This window comes from Passer domesticus, chromosome 2, assembly GCF_036417665.1.
Source record: "Passer domesticus isolate bPasDom1 chromosome 2, bPasDom1.hap1, whole genome shotgun sequence".
In the NCBI taxonomy this organism is placed as follows: domain Eukaryota; kingdom Metazoa; phylum Chordata; class Aves; order Passeriformes; family Passeridae; genus Passer; species Passer domesticus.
This window is the reverse complement of record NC_087475.1, coordinates 106,806,781-106,831,037: the sequence shown is the minus strand read 5'-3', so window position 1 is coordinate 106,831,037 and position 24,257 is coordinate 106,806,781. Positions and strand designations below refer to the sequence as shown.

Genomic DNA, 24,257 nt, shown 5'->3' with positions numbered 1-24,257 from the left:
GTAATTGTTTATTTAAAATTAGAAGTAGCTTAACAAATGGATTCTTCTTACTGGCCCTACATTAATTTATTTTTCTAATTATTATTCAGTGACTTACTGAAGAACTAGTGATTTTTCATTTTCCCAAGTTCAGATATGCTGTGTTTTCAAATTGTTTTTCTGATCCTTTGAGAACTGTTATTAGTTTAAAACTGCACTCAATTGCCTTGTTCTCCTGCATGTCTCTGAGCATATGGAAGAGGGAAAGCAGACCCTTCTGTTAAGAAAAAAAAGAAAGAAAGAATTAAAAATAATAAAAGCACTTTCTGCCCCATAGACCCATCCCTGTACTCCTCCTGATAAATGCAGGTGTAGGATGGCTGCCAGTCTGTTCAGAGAAATGTCAAGGAGTCCCAGAAACACCAAACTTGCTTCTCCTCCTCCATCCCCCTCTTGTGAATTAAAGAGGAACCCTTCAAATTTAACTTCTCCATGAATCCCAGTGGGTTAACTTACTGCCACAAGAATGCCTGAATTGAAGACTAAGCCATTTCATGTTGTGGGATGGTGTTCTTCTCAAAGCAGATGTACAGTACTGCTATTTCTTCTTTGTGTAGATAAGCAGCAGGTACCAAATAAAGGACACTTGTTTCTTGTTTTCCAGTTACCCAATAACAGTTTATTCTCCATCACTCTTTAAAATACCAGCTGGCCTTTTCCTCCAGAAGCTAATGATGTTCAGAGTCTATCAAAAACAATGCATTTTAAGGACTAATTGCTGTGTCTTTCATAAATTTCATCCTAAGATTTCCTAGATCAAGCAGTGTTTGGAGGTTATGGGTTCTGGCCGAGGTACATGCTTAATTACCAAGCACCACAGATACTGAAACTTCTGAGTGAAGTGATGTGCCCTCCTTCTGAGTCCTTCACAGAAAAGTAGGTTCTGATCTGCAAAATGGCATTATGTGCAACCCAAAGTTCAGACTGTTTTCCCTCTGGGTACATAAGGTACAGTAGAATGTTGCCATTTCATTCTGTTGCTGCTGTCTTACTTTCTTGAAGATAAGAGTGTAAATTTAAGCACAAAAATGACTTTTTAGTCCTAGCTGTTTCTGAGTCTTGCACTGTACTCTCTAACAAAACAATCCTCATTTTCTCTAGGTAGCTGTCCCATTTTACAACTTCTACAATACCCTCTCCCCTTACAGAATGAAATAAAAACCAGAAAATCATGTGCATTTTTGGCACACTGGATTTGGGCAAGAGCCTGGAAATCCCAAAATTGTCTATTTCCTGTTTGCATGCAGTCAAAACAAGGATGTATAGTTCTTTTCCTAATCCAAGCCTCAAACTTGCCTGTTGGTCAGGATCTGCCAGCAGTAATTTTTTTCCTAACAATTAAAGCTTGACTTTTCAAAGAGGCCAGATTTCTGCAGCTTCCATTAACAACCCTGGAGCTGTGCATGTCCTGCAGTCAAGAAGTCAACTTCTTAGCATTGTCCTCTAAATAAAAAACCCCGGGAATGATATTCTGAGTGTTAATTTTGCTGCACAATGTAGTCCTTCAAACTGAATGCTCAAGAAAAATGCAGAAAATAGCAAGTGCCCAGGAGCAGAAGGAAGAGCAGGTAGTTCCATGTGCCAGTCACACCTTTGCTGTTCCTTCAGCTCCCTGCTCCAAATTTGTGGATCACTGTGTTCTAGCTCCCAAACACTGACATATTCCCCCACAGTATTTTACAAGATTTGAATATTGCCTGGGTTCTGAAAGGTGACAATAATTCCTCACTCCCTGTATTGCCATCCTTTAAGGTTAGAGGTGCACCCCCTAAGCAAAGCCCTGTTGGTATTTACACTACTATGCCTAGCCCATGTTTATAAGGGGACAAATAAGAAACAGGCTTCTTGATACCAGAGAAAAATGAAAGCAAGCTCTTGATCCATACTGTAGTTGGGAGATCTGTTCACCCTGAGTAAGACAACCCTCCTTCACTCCTTGAATTTTGAGGAAACAGTCTTCTGACTCAAGAGTTTGAGTTGCCATACAAAGAGGAAGCCCAGGCTCTTTTGCGAGTTGTGTGCGTACAGCTGTAGCGGAGATGATAAGCACGAGCTGCTTCAGCTGTCAGCACCTTCTGACAAACTGCTCTGTAATTGCCCAGGAAAGTTGGGAACCACCAAAGTCAGAGGAGACAGCCTGACCTGTTACAGTGAATTGTTGCCTTTAATCCTAATCGCTTGGTGGAAGTTGGATTTGCATTCTGCCTTTATTCTTGCTTTGTCTAAAACTGACAGATTATTTTTTCCTCCAAAATAATAAAAGGGCAAAAGTCTATCTTCTGATGTGGAAACCTTCTGCCTCTGACCTGGAATCCTGCATATGTACTTTTTACAGATTAAAAAATAATATTGTATATAAAAAAGATTGAATAAAGAATGTCTTTAAGTGAAAAGAGTGTAGTTTTTTTTTTCCTTTGCCTCCAAAAGCACCATCCTGTAGTACTGAAGTGTGAAGCTGACCCTTTTCCAGAGGCTTGGTGGTGCTGCAACTTTTCTTTCTCCTGCAATTCTACTAGGGACTTTGTCAACTTTAACATGTATCAAGACCCCCTGTTACAAAATTAAACCCCTGTACCCTGTACTTGGTTCTAACAGGTCCCTGTAGTGCTCAGATGGCTCTCAAAATGCAGCTTCATGCACAGCACTTCGAGGCTGTTCCTGGGTACCATTGTGAAAGCCACCCAACCTCAGAAAAGTTTGATTTCTCCCCGTTTCTCAAATTGTGTGAAAGTGGCTAAAAGGTTCAAAGATCCTTTTAGATGAGGGTAAAGGGTCAGGGAGACAAGCAGTGGTACTAAATAATTAAGCCACCAGTTAAACCCTCAGCTTTTCTTGAGACTTCAGTAGCCAGTGAGTTGGGCAATTAAGTCTGTCTGTCCACTCCTCTGCTGTCTGAGAAATGGAAAAAGTTTCCAATTGTTTAAGTGTTATTCATGGGGAAACTGGTGTGAGGAAATTGCTTCAAGTGAGCTTGTTTCCCCTGCACCTTGAAATCCTCTGGAACTGCTGCTATAGCTCTGTTCTTTCCAGTACAGCCTGTGAGTAACCAGATTTTCTTCCTGATTCACATTAACTGTAGGTAATCCTTTCTGTCTGACATCGTCCATGTTGCTCATACGTGGTACCTTGTTTTCAGGATGCAACTATCATAGGAAGAAATTGCCTCCAAAGTGTCATAACTGAGTGCAGCACATGGTCCCTGCTGAACTGCCATGCCATCCACCTTGAGATCCAGTTTTTCATCCAGCTGCTGCCCTGTGGCTTCTTGCACTGGTGCATTCGTGCTGCGCCCAGCTCCCAACTGCAGCATCACTTCCAAAGCAGCAGCTTTTGCATCCCTTGATCTCCCTGTGGTGTCCTGGGGCCCTGAGCCACCTCACTGGAATTCGCTTGCTGTAGCAAGGTGTGTCCTGTCCTTTGTGGCTGCACTGCATTGTCTGTGCCTCTTCAACGGTGACGTGCTTCACGCCTCTGCTTCCACCTCCTCTGAAACAGACATTCCTGTGCATGTTCTCTGCCCAAGGAATATATATAGGGAATATCCTCTTTTATCTCTCCCCTGGCGCTCTGCCTGCATGTCACCCACCCCCCTCCTTCCCTTGCAGACTCTGTGATTGTGTCTGCTCCTTCCTGGAGACCATGTGCCTTTCCTATGCATATTAATTAGCTGTATTTAAAAATCCTGAAATTAATCCTTTAATGGGTTATTTTTAGCCTTTGTCTTGTAGCTCTGGGAGCTGGCTTCTCTCAGTGCAAAGTCATAGGCTTTCTGTGGGCTTTGGAAAGGAAGCATTACTCTATCTGTGCTAGTTCACATGTGGGATGTGTGAAGGCTGGTGATGGTGTGGTGGTTTTTTTTTAATATGAAGAGCAAGAGTCTTTTTGACAATATTTCAGGCTAAGCCAACTCCCATAAGAAATTACTTGAGAAAGAGCAGTCACTCATATAGCCAAACTTACTTGCAGGTAAAAAATCAGGGAAGGATTTGGGGAGGAAGGGAAAAGCACTGTGTGTTCATGTGTACCAACAGTGTCACTGCTTTCTTAGGTGGTTTCCAAGTAGTCACGGGTGACAGGTGTGACATCTGTCTGTAACGGTAAGAAGAATTTGTTTGTAAAAGAATCTAGAAAGAATTGTCAATACAGAGAATGAAGGATCAGATAATGCTGAGGCCTGGAACAGCAGAAGAAAAAAGAAATTTTAAAAGTCTAAGTGCAAAGTTGTTCCTCCTGGGACGAGGAGCAAAACCTTTCACTATAATCTGGGATGTTCTCAATCTGAAATCAGTAACAGAAATAATGGAACATACAGTCAGCCATAATACACAGATCACCAGGGCAGGGTGAAAAAAGCAAGTGAAAATTAAAAGTAAGGTCTGTCTGACCTCATATCTTGACTCATTTCTGATCAAGAGCAAATTCCAACAGAAGAGCAGGAAAGTGAATTTTGATACTTCACAAACGTACCCTGAAGTGATCTGCAGCTTCCTGAGCCATAGGTGGTTATCTTGGTATTTAATAGGCCTTGACATCCGTGGTGGGGGCTGTTCTCTGGAATTAGTCCAGTCACTTATTGAATCAACAGCGGCTGTCAGGGAGCAGAGCAAGCTCTGCCAAGGAGCCTCATGGTGCTGGCAAGGCATCCATGCACTGAGAGGTGTTCCCAATGACACAAAAGGCATATCAGTGCTGTGCAGAGATGGGTGAAAACCTCTGAGATGTGGTCTGTAGTTCTGGTCACCTATACTCAGGAGGACTTGTCTCAGTGGAGACAGGAGTACTGAGGTTCACCAGGGAATGGAGAGTTGAGAGGAGAGGTGAGAGGAATTCAGCCTGGCAAAGTGGAAGGTTGACAGAGGGGATGTCTGCTGTCCACAACACATCAAGTGGTTGGTCAGCCTGGGAGAGAAAAAAGCTGTTTTTCCTGGAGGACAAACCTTGCACCAAAGCCCCACACAAACTGATACCTGCAACGCCTGAATAATTTCTGACAATGAGGTCCTAGGAGTAGAAAACATGTTTATCTGCTGAATAAAAGGATGACGATGACGATGTGTGTTTGCTTGCAGTTTCATGTACCTGAATCAAGGATGTAGGAGGTCCTTTGCTGTCCTGCATTCCAAAGCTCCTGTGGGATCTCCAAGACTAGGGTTGAATTTACAAAAGCTCTTTGCTTTGTTATCTGTTTCTAGGGTAGGGCGAGTGTAAAATGCCATTGAATCAAGAAGTAAAAAGCCTTTCATAACTTCATGGATGGGAGTTACTCATTCACATTTGCTATGCTGTTTGAGTAATGATGAATAGAAATTCACCAAAAGACTTCCTATTAAGTTTTCTAACACGGTTATCCAATGACCTTTCGCCACTGGATTTTCTGTGGAGAAATCAGAAACAGATTGCAGCGTGTTGGAGCACAGTGTTAACAACAGAGGGACACCATCTCTTTTGATCTAAAGATTGTTACTGAACAAAACCCAAGTAACGAGAAATATTATATTAAAACAAAGGAGTGGTACAGTCTGCAAATAGAGTCCTTTGTGCACTAATTCTTACACAGCAAAATAAGGGAAGATCATCAGTACCCTCAAGAGAGAATCTCTGAAGATACTCTCTATTGCATGCATTTAAATTCTTTTTGCACCCAGTTCTAGATGGCTCATCTTGTCCTTTGTTTGGGTATGCATCCCGCTATTACTTGAGGCCCTTTATGCCTGTGGGCTATTCCCACACTAATTAATGTTCACATCAAGGGATTTCCCTGACAGTTCTCTGGCATTTTTGCAAGTGTTCTCTTAGCTCTGCACTGATACGTGGTCATGCATTTTGTACACTTTAGCCAGGCACATTATTTCAAAGAATCCACAGATTCTTGCTGTCAGTGTACTCAAATGTTAAAACCGGTGTAACTTGAACAACCATTTATGTCACATCAGCACTACAGTCTGCTAAATCTTATGCCAAACTCCCACACTGTACTTCTACTTGTATCACAGCAAGGTTAGGTTTTCAGGTTCTCATTAGATATTTTGCAACTGATATTTTGCAATTTCCTGTGGAAATTTTCCACGGGAAAAAAGTCCTCCAAATCTTCGAATACACATCAGCCATCAACTTGTGGAATTAATTGCTTTGCTGTGAAGCAGGCTTTGATGAGTTCAGTGACAACGGTGAAAAATTCACTGCAACATCCAGATAACATCGTTACACTTTTTATTAGCTTAAATAATACACAAATTCTAATTTTTCAAGTGTGTTCCCTAAGAAAACCTTTAATATACTGCCTCAAATTTCCTCCAGATCCTGCTGATGCTATTTCTTAATAGAAGTCTATGGTCAAGCACATCCAGGCTTCACAGAGCACAGTGTGTAGCCCTGGAGGTGTTCCCTCTGAGCAGGTTATGTTCGGTGTCAGACACTGGTTAGCTGCATCAGGAAGATGTTCTGCCCACATAATTTTTTTACCCCTGCAGTAGAAACTTTTGAGCTGTTGGGAAAGGGCAAGGATGTGGCTGGGTGTGCTCTGGTGCTGGTCAGCTCAGAATCTGGAGGTCATGGTTTGTTTTCAATAATAGTATCAGACTATGACTTCCAGAATGGTGACATTTGGACATTAAGGTTCAAATGTCAAACACTCACAGTGTCTCCCAAATGCTGAACAGCCTTGGCCCACCCCTGTGTGTTTAACTTGCCAGGATGTGCAAAGTTCCTGGTCTGGGGAGTCAGTGAGGCTGAACAGAGCTAGCCAGGCACAGGGGGCACAGCAGTCTGCCCTGAACAGATCAGAAAATCAATACAAAGGATGAAAATGCATTTGTGATGTGGGACATGAACTGTGACTGTAAGGAGCCTTCTTCCTGAAGAGAAAAAATCACCTGATGTGGAGGGTCTGTAACCTGTGTGGGCACCATGAGATTTTAAGTGGCTCCTGTTGGGAAAAGGCTGTACTTCAGCTGCTTGACAAGCCTGTTTTTCAAAAACTGATGAGTCAGGCTGCAAGAATTATGGCATTGCTTCTAAATAATGAGTTTGAGGATCTTTTTCCAGGTCTGCAGTTGTGGGGGTTTTTTTAAAATCTCAAGCTTTTATGTCACTCATAGTTTAAGATTTCCAAGCCCTGGCCTTTTCTTTTTTTTTTCCTTCAGAATGGTGAGAACCACCCTTAAAAATAAAGGAAAAATAAAACATGGCTTATCTTACAATCTGGCAGAAGTTCCACCATCATGAAATGATCAAGAGTGGGGCACTGCTGCATTAAGTTCACCCAGAACATTACCACAGATACTTGAGGGCGACTTGCTTTTCAGAAAATACAATTTTAAAAATTTTTACAACTTAAATGTGAAGCAGACATGGATCTTCATTCCATAGACATACCACACAATTGATCCTGTTGACTGCTGTGATTCAAAGTTGGCAGCATCCTGGTTTTAGTGGGATGGCTCACAGTAACCAGGTACAAAACATAACACTCAATCAGGACATGCAAGTAAAATGCCCCTGTGATATTAACATGAGCCCCACAGTTACTTTAAGATTCTTGCACTGATCTTCATAGGGACAGAATCATTTTTCCACAGGAAAGTGAATAATGAGTGGGATTCATACACTTGACCTTGACTCTATCACCTGTGGTTCTTCCATCACTTGCTGCAGGAGTGCTGGAGGAAGGAAGCAAGGGAGAAACTCGAGGGATTTTTTTAATCCTGTGCTACTTATGTGCTTGTACAGACAGACCCAGCAGATTTCCAGTATATTAACCAATTTGTTGTCAGACAGGAACAAAAAGCAACACTCCAGTTTTGGAAGCTTCTTCCAGACACTATCTCAGCTGTGCTGTAGCTCTTGTGTTGTCACAGCTAAGTGTGGCATCACTCCCACTGGAGCAGTGTTCAGAGGATGAACCTGAGACCTCTTCTTGAAATACACGATTCAAATCATTCCCTTAAAGCGACACTGAGGAATTTTGACTTGTAAGAGGAGTTGTCTTGGGTTGCAAAGCACCCGAGAATGTCAGCAGGAGAGGAGGTGGGATGAATACTTACTTCTGTGATGTAGCAGGGTTGATCATTTGTCTCTGTTTGTCTGGATCCCCCGTACCCCGCAGCAGGCAGCCCACACCAGCAACCTTGCACTGTGTTTTTTGTGATAAAAGTGCAGACTTTGTGAAGATAGAAACTCCGCAGTCGTAATATTAAGCTGGGCTTGGCAGAGCAGGTGAGGGGAAACCATCGCTGAAGATACCATCTTGTGGCAGCAAGAGGCACACACCGACAGAGCCAGCAGACCCAAGCTGTGTGAGGCAAAGCCACCGATCGTACACTCCTCCCTCTCCAAGAAAAGGATGCCACCGAGGAGCAGGTCCTGATCCTAGGCTCCGATCCCGCTGTGTCCTGGCCCGGGAGCTGCGGGGAGGGGACCCGCAGGGAAGGCCCCAGGATTACACCGCACTCGCCCCACCCAGCGGCCGCTCGGGACATCCCCTGCCCAGCACAGCTTTCCCTGCGAAGGGATGGCGAGCTCTGAGTGCGGGTCTGGTCCTTATCCCGGCACCTCTCCCAGATGTGTCCCTGCAGCCTGCGGAGGGCCCGCTCAGCCCGCCCCTCATCCCAGAGCTTCCTGCGGGAGATGATCCAGCTCCTGCTGTGGAGCTGTCCTGCTCCCTTTCCCTCTCTCACAGCAATGCCAGGAGCAGAGAGTTCAAAGTAAATGAGGCCATTGTAAAAGTAACCAGTTCCTCTCTGTAAATACATAAGCAGTACATGTGAGGAGGCTGAGGGGAAGTTCCTGGAGGAGCAGGAGAAGTTGAACGCTGCAGAACAGCCTCCTCAGCCACTTGGTACTGGCAAAACCTCCCGTGCCATAATGGGGATCAGACAGTTCTCATCCCTTGATTATTGCTCTTGGCTGGCCAGAGACCATTGCTGCATCAATACCTCTGTGCCAGAGTTTATTCCAAGAGCCCTGTGGACAAGAGACATCAATTCCAAGATGGACCAAAAGAAGCTCCCCCTGAAAGTGAATTTCTTGGACTTAGTGGTGAGTGTGCAGCGTTCTTTATGTCATCAGCACTTGCAAATAAAGCATGTAGAATGCCCAAGTGTGTGTCAAAAATCCAGTGTGCTTTTGGTCTTGATAAATTAAACCTAAATGTATAACTAAAATTGCATGTGGGATTATCAGAAAAATATATATCTAGCTTCTGATGAAATCACCACATTGAAAATGTTGAGGTGCAAGAATGTTTGAAAAAGAAAATAGAGAAGCTGAAGATGCTTCACCCCTGTAATTTATTTTCTTTTTACAAAAAAAAAAAAAGAAAAAAGAAAAGATGAGATGATTACCAGGTATATGTACCTTCAAAGCAATTTTTGCCCACATGTATTTTGTTTCCTTTTAAGTTTCTAGATTGTCTTTCCACATTTTAGGCAGCAAAAAAATCCCAATCTTTCTCTGTCTTGATGGTCTTCCACAATGCATGTTAAGCATTTTGAGTGGCACCTGTTATAGGATCAAGCTGGAGATTTAATAAATCTTTATTTTTGATTAATGTTCTTTTCCCTTTTGCAGATTAATCCTTAACTGCTTAATATTCAGTGCTTGCTGCCAGCACTGGAGAGACACATCTTATTTAAGACATGAGACAAGTTTAGCTTTGTGAATGAGTGTCTAGAAATAGCAATCACTTGTCGGAGTAAAAATTCCATTGCACAGCCACACATGAATTCCAGTTATCCGGTGGATTTTGAACTGAGATGGAGAGCTTTCAGGAGGGAGAAGAGTATTTCATGGGACTGCAGGGGTCATGGCAAGGAGTGGTGAAATTGTTCTTTGGGAATGTACCCGACTGTGCTCCCACTTCCCAAATTAGCTTTACAGGCACTATAATCTATTATATCTACAGGTATACGGGACAGGTTTTTCAGGTCAAGAAACAATTGGTACTTTTGGTTTCCTACATAACAGGGGCTGTACATAACTTTTCACATTGTTATTCTGCACAAAGTCTGTGAACTGAGCCAAAGCTTTAAAAAAGAAAAAAAGCAATTTTAAAGATCATACTTGAGAAAGTTAATAATAATTTTGTGAGTTTTATAGTTTAGTCTGTATGAATTCATTTAATTTCAGAATGTAAAAAAAAAATAAATTATTTTTATTTGAAGTCTGCAACGCACTCAGAATAGCAGTGTCATGCGTGTCTGATAGAATGGATTTTTCACAAAAACATGCTCATTGGCATTAACTATCCAACTGTCCTCCATTGACTGCATCCTATATTAATGATACCAATTCCAGGCATGGATTTCTGGTATTGACATGATAGCCACTTTTGCTTCTGTTCCTCTGGAACATCTTCCTTATTTCTAAATCTGTCCAAAATGTGTGTTATTATAGGTCCTGCTCCCTTTTAGCAAGCAAAACTCTGCACCTCTCCAGTGACAAAATATTTAACAGCAAATGGTGTTCTTTATAAATGTAGGGTTTTAAACCTGCTGGAACCAGAAGTAATTAATTTGCCTGTAGCATGTAAGTATCACTGATATATATTTGCTATTTCTTACTTTTCTGTATGTCTAAAGGGTAAATAAACACCTTTCCATCAAATCAGCCTTAATGTTTTGGGGTTTTTTTTTTCTTTTCCACTGTTTATACAGAAGTAAAGTTCTTCTTACTGAGTGTGATTCTGTTGACAGTGGAGCTTCATTGATAACCAATAGTTTGCTTTATTGATTGCCAGACAAACTAATTAAATCGGAAGAATGGTCCTGGTCAGCTGATGTAAAAACAATAAGGGCTCATCCTGATCAAGTACATTTTGTAGCCATTTTGCTAACCTGCCAAGAGTAAGAGTATAAAAACAAGCTGCTGCAGAGTAGACTGGAGTGCAAACTTGCAGAAAATCAACCCTCTGCAGTAAGTTTGCCTGTTCTCCCTCTTGGCATCCTTGGCATATCCTTATTGGCTTCTGTTTGTTACTGGGTAATAGCACAAAACAGCTCCAGTGCCTCTGAGCAGCAGGAGAAATGTCTCAGGTGGTTCCCTTGGGCTTCCAGGATGTTTTATTCCAGGCACTCCACTATTTTGGGCAGTCACCTGAAGCAAAAGACAACACAGATGCCAACCTAGGAGTGCTCAGGGAGGGACAGAAGTGGGGAATAAGCTTCCTGTAAGCAGGAATGGCTTGCCATGGGGATTGAAGGAAGGGATGTGGTAGCAAGACACAGGGAGGAAGTCCAAGAAAGGAGGAATTTGCCATGTAGAAATCTGACTGTTGGGAGCAAGGCTTTTGGGAAGATGAAAAGATCCCACTGTCTTCCTGTGAAGGCAAAAATGGCAAAGAAAGCTCTGGCAATGGGAGCTTGCACTTGGGAGAGAAGTCACTGAACTGTAGAAGAAAAATTGTCGTTTTTTCTCTCTGGCAGCATCTGTGGATATTTTAGGACCTCTGTTAAATGTGGAAAGATGTCCCAGTTTTCTGGTATGTGTTTTAATACCCCATCCCTCTGATGTGTGAAGTGTCTCCCCCCTATTAAACAGTGGCTTTGCTGCTGTTGTTCTCCCTCTTCCCTTCCTGCTCTAATTCCCTGTACCTAGATTGCCCTTCCTACTCCTACCTCAGTGACAGAGCAGCCACGGCTGCACCCCTTGCTTGGCACCCACTGAGCATTAGGATGAAACATCATTAGCCCAGAAAGACTGTGGGTGTTACTGAGTTAAACACGTTTTTGTTTTCCTAAGGGTGTGCAGAGAGCAGAATAAATAAAACAAGAGTGTGTCTGCAGGGGAGGGAAGAGGAACAGTGTCCATGGCAGGGGGTGGAGAAGAAGAAAGCCCAGAGACCTAAGTGCAGTGTCCCAGCTGCAGGGAGAGGTGAGCCTGAAATGGACCAGCAGGTGCCCTGCCAGGGACTAAAGCAGCTGCACCCAAAGTGGTTGTGACCTTCCCTTCTCTCCCCAAACCTCTCCTGGGAGTAGCCCTGTGTTCCTTCAGGATGTTTTATAATCATTGCCACTGTGGCAGAAAAGGTGAATCACCACACATCTGAAGGGAGGGAGGGATTAAGTAATCTCCTCACAGGCGGATGGAAACCAAAGCCTTGTGGGGATCTGTGTCCCCAGAATATGACAGACAGTTCTGGTGTCTGCTATTCTACTGCTTCAGATCTTACACAGTTAACCAAGATGTTACTAAAGCACTTAGTAATGTTTGCACTGGGACTATCTAATGTCTAGGATGCTGAATAATTAAACTCAGCACAGACTTCCAGCATTCAGCATCCCTGGAAATGTGATTTATTTACACTGGTATTGAGTAAGGTAAAATGTTTCTGTTCACACCTCCAAAACAACACAGAAATTCCCATCTTTCAGAGTTATTTTCAGCAAGTGAGATGCATGTTTGAGAAACAAACACTGGATCACATTTGTTTGCTCAGAAAAGGTCTGTATTTTTGCTCACAAGTCAAGTTACACACTGTGCAGAAGCTCATGTGGCCATCAGAGAAGCACAGAGGCAGCATATGTGTACCTATCAGCTAAAGTTAGCCTTTGTTCCCAGCCGAAACGTGGTAAGAGCAGGATTTTTTTCAGCACTCTTTATTTTTCCTCAGTGTTCACAAATATATTGACTCCGCAGTGGGAATCCCTCTGTGATCAAGGCCTTCCTGAATACTTTTCTCCCTTCCCTTTTCTTGAAGTTGTTCTGCTGGACACCCACCGAATTTATTGCAAAATGAGGGTGTATAAAGAAGTATTCACCTGACCAAATCTGTCCATTCTCTCCCTCCACACACTGTCCTAACTAAAACTACATACAAACTCATATTGTACTTTTGATCTCACAATGCTTACGGTGCTCAGAGTTTGACTGTCAGGTGAACATGAAATGCACAACATCCTTGAAAAAGTGAACAAGATTTGTTACAGCTTTTGCCATCAGGTGGCTTCTGCCTGCTGCCTGTTTGGTGAGCTTGGCAAACTCTGAGTGAACAGGGTGTAGCTGAGTGGCGCACATTTGTAAAGTATCTTACTTCTAGGACAAGTTGTGTTTTACAAAAGCCTTGAAGGTGGCATGGAGTGAAAGAAGGGCTGAAGTGTTCACACCATGGAGTCTTGCTGAAATAAACCTTTGTGCTGCAGAGATGTACAAGTGGGACTACGCAGTACAGTTACCCTCATCAGCCTGTACTCAACAAACAAATGAACGTTTCACTTTTATTTATTCTGAGGTTGGGGGTGAGGGGTTTCAGTGTGCTCTTACACAAAGTATTCATTTAAATGCTTTGTAGTTTGCTGCTGCTCCCCCAGCTCTCCCTTGGCTCAAGGCCCTCCTTGCTTAGCTGGGTTTCAGCTCCTCCTCAGGCTTAGGCGGTGCTGCTTTGCAAGTACAGCCTTCTCTGGGGGATCACAGAGGCAATCCACTCCCCGGTGCCCTGCTTGGCCTCTTCCCACGTGTAGCGGGGCACGTAGCCAAAATCCTGCTGTGCTTTTCTGTAGGAGAAGGTGAAGGGGGTGTTGAGCAGCGTGACCAGGTGGCGGTTGGTGGAGGGCACGTATCGGACGAAGGGCCGCAGCAGGAAGCTGACCACCTCCAGCAGCAGTGAGAAGTAGTAGAGCACCGTCAGGGGCATGGGGAGCCGGGGCTCGATGCCAAACCCCAGCTCCTTGGTCAGCTCGTAATTCAGATCAGCGTAGCTCATGTGGGGAGTGTCATCTGAGATGTAGTAGAACCTGCCCCTGACGTGCTGGGCTTTCTGCGGGGCTCGCAGGGCCTTGGCGGCCTGCACGTGTGCCCAGGCGATGTTCCCCACGTACACGGGGTTCACCAGAGCCTCCTTCCTGGAGAAGCGCAGGTAGATGTTCTTGTTCAGCAGGCACTTATCCAGATGGCCTTGGAGGAACGGGCAGCCCTCCCCAAAAATGTACATGGATCTCAGGGCGCAGGTCATCAGCGTGCCACCATCCTTCAGCACCTGGCCATCTGCTTTCAGCACAGAATCCTCTGCCAGTCTCTTGGTTTGGGCATAAGGAAATTTGGATGTGCTCTCATAAGCTGTATCTTCGTCACCGTTGAAAATGGGGTCCCCTTTGCAGTTTGGGCCTGTCACTTCTATGGTGCTGGTGTAAATGAAGTGCTGGACATTACAGCGGACACACGCCTCCAGCAGCAGCTGAGTACCTTCAGAAAACAAACAGGAAAGGTGGTCTAGGGCCTCCTAACCAGGAAAAAGTGGAGGTTTCAGATCAGAAACAGCATCTCTGGCCTGAGCTTAGCCAGATCTCCCTCCCTGCAGCTGGAAGAATCCTGAGCTGAACATGGCAGTATATTCAATGACACTGAACCTGCTCTGAGTCTGTATTTAAGTAGTATCAGAGCACCTTTCAGAGTTAAACTAGGGTGAATTTTGGTCCTAATTGCATGCTGTGGGGGTTTTTTTATGCCAATAATCAAATTTTTGCCCTTCCTTAACTCAGCATGGAGACTGACCACAGATTCAGGGACTTGTGTCAGCTTGAGTAGGCTTAAGGCAGAGAACCTTCAGAAGCTGCTCCTCTCCTGAGGCATCACACATGCTCTATGGTGAAGCCCATGTTTTTCAGGGCTGAGGATGCTCTTGGGTGGTCTGCTAAGAAGGGACAGAATTATTGTGGGACCTGAAGGTCTGCTCCAAAACCAGTGCACTCACACCTCGTGCAAATCTATCCAGTACTTGACTGACTAAAGAGAAGGGCTTGAAGAGAAACATGGAGAAGCAAGGCACTTTATCATGCAGTCAGATCATAATGTAAGATGAGAAAAGAGAGGCTTGTGTATGTATGCCTTCTTTTCTGCCATATTCTGGCTTTTCCTTGCAGTAGTACAGGATTTCTTACATTTAAAATCCTTTAATGCTTTCATCGGGGGCAGCAGAGGTCAGCTGTTCAAAGTCTTTTCAATAGCCAAGAAGGTTAAACAAGGAAAGCACACTGAAGGGGGAAATAAATACTTTAATAAGTTGTGTTGTTATACTTGCAATTAGAATAATCTTTTTCTACCCAGTTTTGAGGCAGAAATTGCCTTATTTGTTGTGCATGTTGTAATGACAGAAATTAAATGTAAAAAGGCCAGTGATTTGGAAGACAAGACACAGCTCAAAGACATTTGGAAACATCTTTGGCAAAGGAATATTAAATAAAAATTACTGATATGATATCAGAAGGGTGTAGACTAAAATCCAGGGGATAAAATCAAACACCAGCAGTGAGGCACATAAAAGATCTTCCAAGTCTGCTCAGTCTGTTACAGCAACAACTGAAGGCAGCACAATGCAGGCCAGGCTAGTGGGACTGAAACTAATATAATGAATTAAAGAGGTTCAGAAGAGCCAGGAATATTGGCAGCAAAATATGGACTTGTTAATGAGTGAAAAATAGAAAGAATTATTGAACTGAATATTGCTGGGGCACCAAAATTCATCTTTTCAAGCTTGAAAAAGAAAAAGAAAGAAATTGAAACAAATGAAAAACAAATCTGGATGAGGCTTTCAGAAACATTAAGGAAGTGCACTGAAAAAAAGTTACACAGACAGGAATAAATTAATGTGAAAAATTAGTTCATGCAAGTCACTCTGTTTAGATGACATAAAAGCCAGGGTCATCTGGGAAAAAAAATATATTTATTATATTATTTTTAAAATAATAGCTTTATTCCTGCTGTCCATACTGTTTGGAAAATGAGGGAAAGTAGTCAAATACAGAAGGTCTTGATGAAATCAAATGAGATAGCAAGTTTTAGAAAAAGGCAATCATAAAATTATCTTGACAGTTGGTATCTGTTCAAGATTAATTTCACCCAAATAAAATGTGGTTTATTTGCAAATCAGAATTGTATGTAAAAGTTGAAGGATTCCTACAGTAATGGGAATCTGAGTATCTTTCATATAGCATGTAATAAAGTAAATGATTACTGTATTACATGCTTTGTTCAGTGAGAGGGTGCCCATGGTTTGCTTGCCCTTCTGGCTGAGGATCTGATTCACAGAAGATATTTTGTTTAGATCGTAATTAATTATTTTCTCAATTCCCTTCCTTTTAAAAATTTACTTTCCTTCCTTCCTAAACAAGATCTTTTTTGCTCTGAGATATTGTGTGGCGATGGAGGAAAGCCCAGCAGCAAGGCAAGTTTAACTTTCTCACTTCTGTCCTGGTTTGTGAACATCCACACTTGATTCTTAAAACATTTATATTATAGAAACATTTATATTTATATTTATATTTATATTACACAAATTGTATTTTCTAGGAGAAACAAAACTTTCGTCCTGCAAGTCCATGAAGTACGTAGCAGTGCCCTGGCTGGTCAGAAAACCAGAAGAACATCAGAATGGAAATGGAAGAAAACAGGGAAGAGAGGACAGCAGCATTCACTCACTGACCTTGTGGTCACTTAGCTCTGGGAGCAGGACTGTAGATGGTATTTCATTCTAGCAAATCTTATCAGCTAATCCTCCCCAGTGACTCTGTGGGCTTTTTCACCCATAGGCAGACACTGTTGGCAGGGGAGTGAGTACTGGGGAGTCAGAGCTAAAGAGCTTTCTGGGACATTTTAATAGTAGCTTGATTTTTTTGTTTGTTTGTTTTTGGGGGTTTGTTTTTGGTTTGTTTTTTTTGGGGGGGGGGGTTTGGTTGCTTTTTTTTTTTTTTTTTAGTTGTTGCTTTTTATTTTTCCCAACGTTAAAATGAATTTAAGAAGCACATTCTTCTGTAAAGAAACAGACTGTAGTGGGAGTCCAGTCGTAAAGACAGAGCTTTAGAAATCCTCTATCTGAGCTACCAACCAGGTATATTTTCATATTACCCAATGCACAGGTTTCCAGGAAACCTTTCTACTCTTCCCTCCTGACTGGGGCCTAAGAGGCTGCCCAGTGAGCTCTATGCTTTGATCACTGACAATCTGTGGCTTTGATTGAGCAGAAATGAAAGGGTCTGGAAGCTAATGGTACAGGGAATGAGCCACACTGAAACAACTAAAATGCCATCCCACTGTTTTTAAAGTTCATAAAAGAAACAACTCGACTGCCAAGAATTCTCTCTTCCTCTGAACACTGGTGAGCAGCCAAGATTTGTGAAAGTGATGCCTGTACATGTATGTTCCTTATTTTTCTGTGAAGAAGCCCTGTGTCTGGCAGAGAGGAACAAAGAACTGGGAAAGCTGTTCCTGTAAATAAGAACACCTTCCCCAAATCTCCCCCAAGCTGTTGAAGCAACACAGCCAGGGAGGCCAGTGTGCACGCAGGTTAGGCAGTGCCAGTTCTCTGAATGGCACTGGGGGTTTTGGCATCACAGACAGGAGGTGAAGTTGTTCTTTTAGGAAATACATTTAAACTTCCTGGTAGGTGATGCTGCATGGGCTATTCCTAAGTCTAAACCTTCTCCCTTCACCTGATCTTTCCTGAAGAATGGGAGTTAGTGGAGGGAAAAATCCATCACTGAGTCACTGAAACTGCTCCCTCCCGAAGCTCTGAGATTGTTGGGGAATTTTAAATTATAAACTCAAGGTGGAAGAGCACTTGTTCCTCTCAACTGCCTTCTTGCACACACAGACTTAAAGGCAAAGGAAGGAAAAGGAGAAAGAAAAGAAAAACAGCAAGGAGAGAGCCACAGGCTCTGGGATGTTATCAATGCAACATTTCTGTCACTGCAGCCAAAGTCTGCACTATTTGTAAACTTTGAAAAATGTACACAGGCAGGGATGCCATGTCAGGTGGGAGAATAAGAACCAATTTCTGAGGTGAGCATTGGGATTTCAGAGGGGAATTGCTTTCAGAAAGTTCCACTGAGCATGGGTTTATGACTCTCACCACTGAAGGCAGAGCTGTGCAGACCTCAGCATGGGCGTATATAAGTGTTGACAAGAATGAGTGATCCTGCACTGCCCTGAAGTGGAAGACTGGGTGTGGAGAGGCCCAGAACTTCTTGGGGCTGCCTAGACATGGGATTTGCATCCCTAGGTATGTCTGTGCAAGATGAAGAACGTCCCACTTAACCTGGCTCAAAACAAACACGGCTCAGGTGCTCCCTTCCCTGAGCAGACAGTGACCAGGACACAGATGTGGCTTTGAGGAAGGTGCTTGCCCTGCTCACCTGTTACATTGACTTCCCAGAGCAGCTTCTTCTCGATGAGGCCCAGGGTGTCAATGAGGGAAGCCGTGTGGATAACGAGGGAGACCCCCTGGCAGGCTCGGTGCAGGAATGTCACATCTCGGATGTCCCCTTCCAGGATTTTCACCTCAGTCTTCCCCTTGAACTCTGCAGGGGCAGCAGAAAACAGAGCACAAGACCTTACAGGCACCCTAAGAAGAGCACTGGAAGGCTGGTGAAGAGCTGACCCTGCCTGGCAGGTGCTGACTGTCCAGGAACTGCAGGGATATTTTAAGGCTGTGAAACAGAAGGCATTTCCCCAGGACTCTCTTGTCAAATGCTAACTACAGTGCTACAGAGGTTTATTTTGCATTACCTGCCATAGATCTGGAGCCAATATTCAACATGTTTCTTTATATTTTATTTTTTAGAGGTCTTTTCCACTGCTAGCAAGCTTCCTTGAGTTGTGGCTGTGTTGAAGTTCACAGAAGAGTAGCTTTAGCTGTGCATGTTCTGGTGGCTGCTGGCTATAGAAGTGTTAACCCAAGAGCTCTGAACAGGCACTGCATGTTCTTGTTTTCAAGCTGATTTATGATCTCTCTTCACCCAGGGCGTGTGAGCACAGGGATGTGTTCATACCTACTTTCTGCCCCTTTACCTTGCCTGTATTGCAGCTCTTCTAATAAACTACATACAATTCTGGCGTCTTTTTCTTGTACCTTGGCCAGGACTTACAGTGCCTCTTCCAGCTCCAGCTCTGGCTCCATTTCAGTGTCTGTGCTGTGGGTGTTTTGTTAGAGAGTACAGTGCAAGACTCAGAAACAGCTAGGACTAAAAAGTCATTTTTGTGCTTAAATTTACGCTCTTGTCTTCAAGAAAGTAAGACAGCAGCAACAGAATGAAATGCCAACATTCTACTGTACCTTATGTATCCAGAGGGAAAACAGTCTGAACTTTGGGTTGCACATAATGCCATTTTGCAGATCAGAACCTACTTTTCTGTGAAGGACTCAGAAGGAGGGCACATCACTTCACTCAGAAGTTTCAGTATCTGTGGTGCTTGGTAATTAAGCATGTACCTTGGCCAGAACCCATAACCTCCAAACTCTGCAAGTCTTTCTGGTTCATACCTGAACTCTCAGGAGTGTTCTCCTGAGCTACCTCAGCCTGGCTGGATTAAATCCTGGTTTTTAAGCCCTGTCCCTCCACAGCAGCTGCAGTGTGCGACCCCAGAGGAGCTCTAGGTCTCAGAGCCATCCTGTGCTGGGCAGAAGCATTCTTTCTGCAGCCCAGCACTACACAAACATGAGCCAGCACCAGATGATCATTTGGAAAAATGTGCAGTCCAAGGCAATGCTGCTGTGCAGGGAGCTCAGCTGGCCTGGTGAGCAGTGCCACGGCACAGGAGGGGACTTTCTGAGCATGACCTGTGAGGAGCTTGCCATTGCAGCAAGTCCTCTGGGAGCCTCTGCTGTGGCTGCACTAGATGGCTCCCCAGGCACAGCTGCTGGGCAGGGACTCTGCAGCACAGGCACAGCCTCTGTCTTCTTCCAGCATAATCAAATGCCCCTTTTAGATAAGAGAAGGACCTGATTAATTTGTTCAGCTTTTAGCTTCAGCCGTGACTCGTGTATCCTAGTGCTTTGTCACCAGCTCCAAAGCAGGCACTATTTCATCCCATGGCTTTAACAGGAAACACTGAGAGAGACAGCTGTTGGATCTGGAACTGAATGGGAATATATTTTAAAATGGTTTTATCTCATTTTCTCTATAGCACTCTAAGAATGTAATCCTGTATCAATTTAACAATTATTCTGATGCAACAGGCTTAAGGGTCTTTTTTCCCCCACCACAGACAGTTGGTCTGAGATTTAAGGTTTGTGAAACATTTGCTGAGCTGTTACTAAATCTAGAATTGCTGCTCTCCCAGCACAGTCATTGCCACATGCTGTCTTCTGCTCATTTATTTTACAGGCTACATTTATTTCCTAGGATTCCAACTCCTGAATCTTCGCTCTGACCTCTACTTGCATGCATGCAAAATGTCAGACTAGGACTTGGCTTTTTTTAAGCACCTGGTAGTTAGATTTGCTCTAATAAATATTAGTGCCTGTACTGCCCTTAGGCTGATGCTCTCCATGAACAAGGCTTTATGGGGTTGTAATAATCCCAAGAACAGATATAAATAGTTTTCACAACATAAATTCTGACATGTGACCTCTTCAAAGTTATCACAGTGCCCAGGAAGGGGTTAGGAAAATGCAAGTTTTATACACGCAAACCAAAGCTTTCAGGAAAAGTACAGGAGAAGCCTGTCCCTTTTAAAGCTGATAATGGGAATCTCTTGTCTAGGTGCTTTGTGCCTTCTTTGGGCTTGCAGTTTGTGTGTGTGTGATATGAGTCAGGAAATCTGCTCCTCTGTTCCATTTTAGCCAGCAGAAGTTGCCATGGCAAGTACAATCTGGGCCTTGCTCCCTTTAGCAGCATCAGCTGCATGTCAGGAATCAGCAGATTGATCTTGTTTTGCTCTGGGTGAAGACAAAACTACAGGTGAGCTTGGAAGAAAAGAGTTAAGAAATGACTGACAGACAGTGGTTTCAGTCTGAGATGGCCAGCAGAGAGAGCTGCTCTTGATTTCCATCTAGACAAACTATTGCCCAGGCAGCAAAAGAACACATGTGGGTAGGTCAGAGGGGGAGGAACAGAATAAATTCAAGTCACCTCTCCGTTTTTGCATAAAGTGATTGTTACAAAGTACCTACTCACTGGGAAAGCTTGTTCTTCTTCACCAGTGGTTTTGGTGTCCTCTGAGTTGTAAGTAATCTCCCTGCTTGCTGTGGGGTAGTTTTTGCTTGAAAATGCAATGATTTCTCAATGAAATTCAGTGTCCTGTTGTGAGCAGTTTTTGACTCAGCAGTACAGCCAGACTATTTGCCCTAAACTTGAGAACAACATAGGAGTTTTGATTTCTCCAGAAGTACCAATGCAATAGTGAACAACAAGAACAACAACAAAAAGAATTGTGTAAGTGGAAGCACAGGAAGGGCAGAAAGATAAATCTGTGTGGGAGATGGGAGGTAAGAAACCCAGGCACCAAAGCACCATGTTCAACGTGACATCCATTCTCAACCACACAATGGGACCGGGCGGGCTCCAACTCACAGCCCTCGACACTGACTGGATCATCCCAGACTCCCTGGGGCTGTGGGACACCACAAATGCCACTGTCCTGCACGCACTGAGTGTGATGGTCAAGCTCTCAGCAGGAAAGTTGTTTGAACAAAAGAGGAGTGTCCCTGAGTGCCTTCTGGCACAGAGACCTGTGACTTGCACACACTGCTCTGCCTCATAGCCACAGCCCTGACTCTGCAAAGGTATTGCAAGTGCAAGGTGCTCAAGAGATTAGTGAGGAAAAAACCCACTCAGCTCTGCTCCTGGCTGTTCCAGAAATCCAGATAACTTCTGCTAGCAAGTAAAAGCCCCTGTAGTAAAAATAATGCAGGTCAGAAGACTCCAGCCCCACCCACAGGCTTTGTAGCAGCCCCACACTTGGAATAGGAGTCACTGAGACAGAGAAGGGCTTAAAAGGGAACAGCAGGGAAATATTTCCGGTAGTTCTGAGCACAGGGACTAGCAGGACACTAGAAGAGATGTAGCCACAAGGGTTGATGCAGACAGAGGAGCTGCCAGTCAAAGTGCAGGGTTCAAATCCATTTAAGCACATCTGGAATGTCAGCCTACTACCTGTTTATGGGGAAGAAAAGGCTTTGGTAACTGATTTTTCCCTACCTCCTGTGCTGCTCAGACAGCCAGAAGGAATGTTAAAAGAATAGGAGAGGGGGTGTGTGGGCAGTGCTCCATGGAAGAAGAAGGGAGGATAAGGGAACAGGGTGTAGAGCTTGCCAATTAACAAAAAACCAAAACATCAAAACGTTTGCTGCAGCCCAGCCAAGATTGTGCCTACACAAACAATGGTTTTCACTCCCCAGGATGCTCCATTATCCCCACAAAGCTCTTCTGGCCCAGAGCAGTGTAGATGCCTCTGTACTGCTGCATCAGTGCTAAGCCACACACCCTCCTGCTGCTTCAGCCTCTACTGTAGCTGCAGGTTTTGGGTTTGTTTCTGTGGAAACTCTCTGGAAAACAGAGCAGGAAGGGCTGCTGCAAGACTCAGGGGCATTTAGAAATCCTCAGTGAAGTGCTGAGTCAGATTTAATGGAGAAGAAGTTTGAGTTGTGTAAATTGTGCAATTTGTACCAGGTTTATTGTGCATTGTCGCTATTCCTTCATGACACTTTAATGCTCTATAGAGTGATTGAGGCTCTTCAGCAAATCATGCAGAGATATTCCTTAAGGGTTCCCATATAGTTTCCTGCACAGAGGAAGAGGAGTCTTGGAGTGAAGATGTGATGGAGGAAGTTACTGTTAAGTAAATATAATGTAAAGACTTATGAACCTGACTGAATGTAGGCCCCCTAGATGACTTTTAGGCCCCCAGATACCCTAGATGCTTAGAATCTCAATAAATAGGACATTCAAAATAAAATACTGAGCTGCTTTTCCTGCCACAGACTGTTTCTGACACTGGGCACATCACTCACTTGTGCTGCCTCCAATCCATTCAAGAAGCCTGCCTTGCACTTTGCTCTTCTGTTCAGCATTTGCTTAAACAGGAAACTTCAATAATGTTATTAACAGAAGCAGTTTAAAAAAAACTCACCACAGCTCTCAGCCAGAAGATCACTATTAATCAAATTAGTCACAGGTTGAAGAAAACCATTGGAATTTGCACCCACAACTTTTTCACTGCCTTCACTGTCTGGCACACCAGAACCCAGCACAGCATGCTCTGGATATCTCTGCCCTCCCACCCAGTATAGCAATGCTTGAGTTTTCCTTTTCCCCAAGAAGAAGTGTGAGATTTTTGCAATAATTTTGCTCTGTGGGTTTTGTTGGAAGAGAAGTCAGGTTGAAGACAGCCTTTTTACTGCATGAACAGTATATAGAAGCCTCAGGGCCTGACAAAAAACCCTCTTGTTTTCCCATTTTACATCTGATTCCTGTGCTGGAGGGAGAGGGAAGGATAAAGCAAGGATTCCTTGAGATAAAACCTCTATCTGCAAAGCTGGTTTGGATAAGAGGTGAAGGCTTCCCTGCTACCCACGTGGGACTGCAGCACCCCCAGTGCAGCACAAAATCCTCAGGAAATGTCACTTACTGTCAAACCTCCCGAGCGCCTCAGCGCTGAAGGCTTTGTCCAGCAGCCGGATCTCAGCCAGCGCCTCTTCTTCTTCCAGCAGCAAGCACACAATCCTCTGGCCAAGAAAGCCTCCTGCCCCTGTCACCAGGCAGCTTACCCCAGCCAGGGACATTGCTCTGGGCTGCTCCTTGGTGGTGAACTCGCTGTCTCTTGAGCTTGGTTCTCCTCCTGCCTGAGGGAAGGAACATATGACATCAACCTCTGGAAACACTGCAAATCAAAGGGTGTTACCAGAAGGAGAGACTACTGAAAAACAAACTTTAATCCCTACATCAAACTATTTTTTAAGCATGCCTTATTTTTGCTAGCTATTCCTATTCAGAATTAGTCTACGTATTTTTTCCATGCATAGAAAACATTCTAACAAATCATTACAAACCAATTCAATTAACAAATCTGAAAATGCTCAAAATCGACTTCAATGCCAAACCAACCCCACAAAAGTCTGCTGTGAGTCTCGGTTCCACCTCCCTAACACTCAGAAGAGTGGGGGAGATTTGCCTGTATTTATATCCTGCAGGGCACCACCTCGGTCATCTTGCTCCCCTCCCTCTTGAGTGCCTCCTTTGCTGCAAAAGAATGTGGTGCTTCCACACCACTCCCACCAAAGAGGAAGGCTCTGGACACAGTGAGGTCTGAGCCTAGATGTGGTCTTGCATCCTTAAATCCCCAAACAATAAACCCTCATGTTCATATTTCTCCTCAGCTGCACTTCTGTAATACAGTGCCAATATTGTGCCAGTATTGAAGGTAGGGAGCATTTAAATTAAATGTAAATAGAGGAAAAGCTATTTAAAGTGGTTTGAGGAGTGAATTCTGCTGCTGCATATTTTCTGGATACT

At 43.8% G+C, this 24,257-nt stretch overlaps 1 protein-coding gene and 1 long non-coding RNA gene across 4 annotated transcripts; one reads left to right on the top strand and one right to left on the bottom strand.

Moving 5' to 3' along the window:
* Positions 1-772: 772 nt before the first annotated feature.
* On the bottom strand, positions 773-24,007 carry LOC135294724 (3 beta-hydroxysteroid dehydrogenase/Delta 5-->4-isomerase-like). 3 transcript variants are annotated; one of them, XM_064410362.1, is made up of 4 exons: positions 23,850-24,007; positions 23,374-23,587; positions 18,159-18,323; positions 773-14,214 (listed from the first exon to the last, which is right to left on the bottom strand). In XM_064410362.1, the coding sequence occupies exons 2-4, from the start codon at positions 23,525-23,527 to the stop codon at positions 13,400-13,402; spliced, it is 1,134 nt and encodes a 377-aa protein (XP_064266432.1). In that variant the 5' UTR covers positions 23,528-23,587; positions 23,850-24,007; the 3' UTR covers positions 773-13,399. The 3 variants fall into 3 exon arrangements, with proteins under 3 accessions (XP_064266432.1, XP_064266433.1, XP_064266434.1); XM_064410363.1 differs by having other exon boundaries at positions 23,795-23,916; XM_064410364.1 differs by having other exon boundaries at positions 23,374-23,583; positions 23,850-23,904.
* LOC135294726 (uncharacterized) lies at positions 13,756-18,857 on the top strand. The gene is made up of 2 exons (XR_010356794.1): positions 13,756-13,888; positions 16,318-18,857. It is a non-coding gene; the product is annotated as an uncharacterized LOC135294726 (long non-coding RNA).
* Positions 24,008-24,257: the final 250 nt, after the last annotated feature.

What these genes read in the sequence shown, in the direction of transcription:
- LOC135294724 (XM_064410362.1), bottom strand. Translation starts at nt 23,527, where the DNA reads ATGTCCCTGGCTGGGGTAAGCTGCCTGGTGACAGGGGCAGGAGGCTTT. An exon ending in GGCGCTCGGGAGGTTTGACA is followed by an intron (nt 18,324 to 23,373) that starts GTAAGTGACATT and finishes CTGCCCCTGCAG; the next exon opens with AGTTCAAGGGGAAGACTGAG. An exon ending in CTGGGAAGTCAATGTAACAG is followed by an intron (nt 14,215 to 18,158) that starts GTGAGCAGGGCA and finishes TGTTTTCTGAAG; the next exon opens with GTACTCAGCTGCTGCTGGAG.